This window comes from Clupea harengus, chromosome 12, assembly GCF_900700415.2.
Source record: "Clupea harengus chromosome 12, Ch_v2.0.2, whole genome shotgun sequence".
NCBI lineage: Eukaryota > Metazoa > Chordata > Actinopteri > Clupeiformes > Clupeidae > Clupea > Clupea harengus.
In genome coordinates this window covers 20,028,419-20,030,889 of record NC_045163.1, presented here as the reverse complement: position 1 = coordinate 20,030,889, position 2,471 = coordinate 20,028,419, and the positions used below count along the sequence as shown (strand labels likewise).

At 44.4% G+C, this 2,471-nt stretch overlaps 1 protein-coding gene across 2 annotated transcripts; it reads right to left on the bottom strand.

The window, feature by feature from the left end:
- Nucleotides 1–1,154: 1,154 nt before the first annotated feature.
- Nucleotides 1,155–2,461, bottom strand: rfesd (Rieske (Fe-S) domain containing). 2 transcript variants are annotated; one of them, XM_031578258.2, is made up of 2 exons: nt 2,079–2,461; nt 1,155–1,648 (listed from the first exon to the last, which is right to left on the bottom strand). In XM_031578258.2, the coding sequence occupies exons 1-2, from the start codon at nt 2,175–2,177 to the stop codon at nt 1,340–1,342; spliced, it is 408 nt and encodes a 135-aa protein (XP_031434118.1). In that variant the 5' UTR covers nt 2,178–2,461; the 3' UTR covers nt 1,155–1,339. The 2 variants fall into 2 exon arrangements, 1 of the variants encoding a protein (XP_031434118.1); XR_004164841.1 differs by having other exon boundaries at nt 1,561–1,648; nt 1,916–2,168.
- Between the last annotated feature and the right edge of the window lie 10 nt (nt 2,462–2,471).

Below are 2,471 nucleotides of genomic sequence, written 5' to 3'. Positions count from 1 at the left end.
CCATCCATCTCGGCTCCGGCCCTCCAACCCGAGCGCGGCGGTGAGGGACATCATGGCTCAGTGGAGGTAGAGGGGGAGTGCGGCCGCCGTCACCATGACCCCATCACATGCATCGCATGACCCCTCAGCAGGTGACAGATGCGCGAGCTGTCAGCCTCAATCCAGCTCATCTCGGCAGAGAACAGTGGAGTGGTTTGAGTGTGACGTCAAATAAAATGTCAGCGTGCCCTTTGAGAGTCTAGTGTCTGTCCTCTGGTGTGTGATTCGATTAATTTGTAGATGCCTGCTTAACCACTGATGCAAATGAAGGCTATTTATTAACCAGCTTTCTCTTCCTTTCCGTTTCTTATTTTTCCTTTCTGACTATCTTGCTAGTCTGTTGAACTGTTGTTCAGTGTTTACCCACGGCGCTATTATGGAGACTGCAAGGGGAATGCAACTGTATTGACAGTCCCTGACTATTTCCGTTGACATCAGCAAAATAGAAAGCCCTCTTGCAGGCCCACTAAGGTGAGATAATTGGACATAGTAGCCAGCTATGGGAAATATGTCAGACAAATATGTGCACTGTTCATAATCACAGAGACCCAAGGGATTCCCAGTCTCTTTTAACTTTTCATTAGATGGTTTCTAAGAGCCTACAGAGGGCTATATACATGAGGGCATAATCAAGCTTCTGGACCACGGCAGCTTCTAATTAATTCCTTTTCAGCCACTTCATAATTCAAAGTCCTCTGCAGGGCCATATTTGTTGGTTTTTATACTGGGTCTTAAAAATAAGTAAATAAATTCAGCGTAGAAAGTGAATGTAAGGTGTAACCAAAGCTCCTGAAATATGCAGGTGTTGTTAAAACTTATGATGATTAAATGTCTTGTGATTATTTCCTTTCACTCTGAGTACGCAGATGGTTTTGCAGGTCTAAAGTTGTTCAAGCCTGCCTTGATCCACAAGCACAGTAAATCACTTTCCTCTCTCCCAAATGCTGCGTATTGACTAATGTATGCACTTATTTATTGATTAATTATTTTAACAAATTTTTTTTTTTTAAAGCACTGATGAACTTATTAATAAATATTTGTATTACAAAGACGTATGAGAGAATAACTACTATTACAAAGAGTACTTACACTGTAAAGAATGACTGAACTATTCTGTAATTATAGCATAATTAAGTAAACCTGAAAAGAAATAGACCTGACCTATATCCAACTCCTGTTTGCAGTCCCAAGTACCTCTGCACTTGATGCTTTATGTAGGAACTATGGAGTTCTAGAGGCCAGAAAAGTTCTCTTGCATGGGTGAAAGGTGATCTGTCTGGAGAGGTCGCTCTCCTGTGCATCAGCTGTCATCCTCATCTTCTCCGCTGTCTATTCCCCTGTTGTCATCCACCTTATTCCTAACCTTCCTGCCCTGCTCTGTGTAGTAGTAGTCAGACTCGATGAAGCACGTGGTGTCGGACAGGGTCACAAAGACGTCCCCGCCGTCCTCGGACACTTTGTGGACCCTCTGCTTGATGCCCTTGGAGTACCACTTGAAGGTCCGGACCTCCTGGTTGGGGACAGGGGCCCTGAAAAGGCCCTCTCCCTCTGCCAGTGTGATCTTGTACTTGTGCTTGGGGCAAATGATGCACAGCTTCTTGTCAATGTCCTGTATGCGACAACAAATGACAGTCATCAATAACGAAGAACCAAACAATACTGTGAGGTCAGCAAGGCTTGTGAGCACAAAATATACCTCAATTGTTTTGTTTTTAAATAGACATTACATTTTCATTCAGTCAGCATACATAGTGTTTATGCACACAGTCACGAACAGTGTCGTGAATGTGTACATTGTTATGTCTCAGGGGGGGTCAGGCCCCCTGCCACTTGCGTAGCTAGCAGCAGGCTGTACCAGCTATTCTACGAAACAAACCTTATCAGCCAGAGACAGCCTGATAACGTAGCCTGCTTGTAGCTCCCGTATCTGCTGCAGGCACAACTACATAGCATCAGAGAGATGCTTTAAGGGATGCGGTCAGACCTTGACAGGCCTTTGGGAATACAGGATGAGACGTGTGGCGCTCTGCGCTGCTCACCTCGATGTCACCGTGCTCCAGTTTGCCTCCTGCATCTGTAAGAGAGATGTTGTTATCACTACATAACGGTAGCCGGAGGCAACCAGCTGTCTTTCTCATCTCCAGCTCCACATGCCTTTGCAATGGGGCTCTGTGACAACCCTCACTGGGGCATAAAACCAGAGGCAGGGAGGGTTACTCCTCATATCGCTGAACAATGTTTTGAATACTGACTGCAACTACATAAACCATATTCCCATGTTGTTGGACAGACCCTCTCTCTCACACACACAAACACATTGTATATGTTTAACCCATGTGAAAGCTAAATGCAATTGTCTACTAATGTGCAATTACATTTTCAATGTAAGATTGTAAAAAACACATTTGTAATAAATATGTCATGCCTAGTTT

What these genes read in the sequence shown, in the direction of transcription:
- rfesd (XM_031578258.2), bottom strand. Translation starts at nt 2,177, where the DNA reads ATGAGAAAGACAGCTGGTTGCCTCCGGCTACCGTTATGTAGTGATAAC. An exon ending in TGGAGCACGGTGACATCGAG is followed by an intron (nt 1,649 to 2,078) that starts GTGAGCAGCGCA and finishes TGTCGCATACAG; the next exon opens with GACATTGACAAGAAGCTGTG.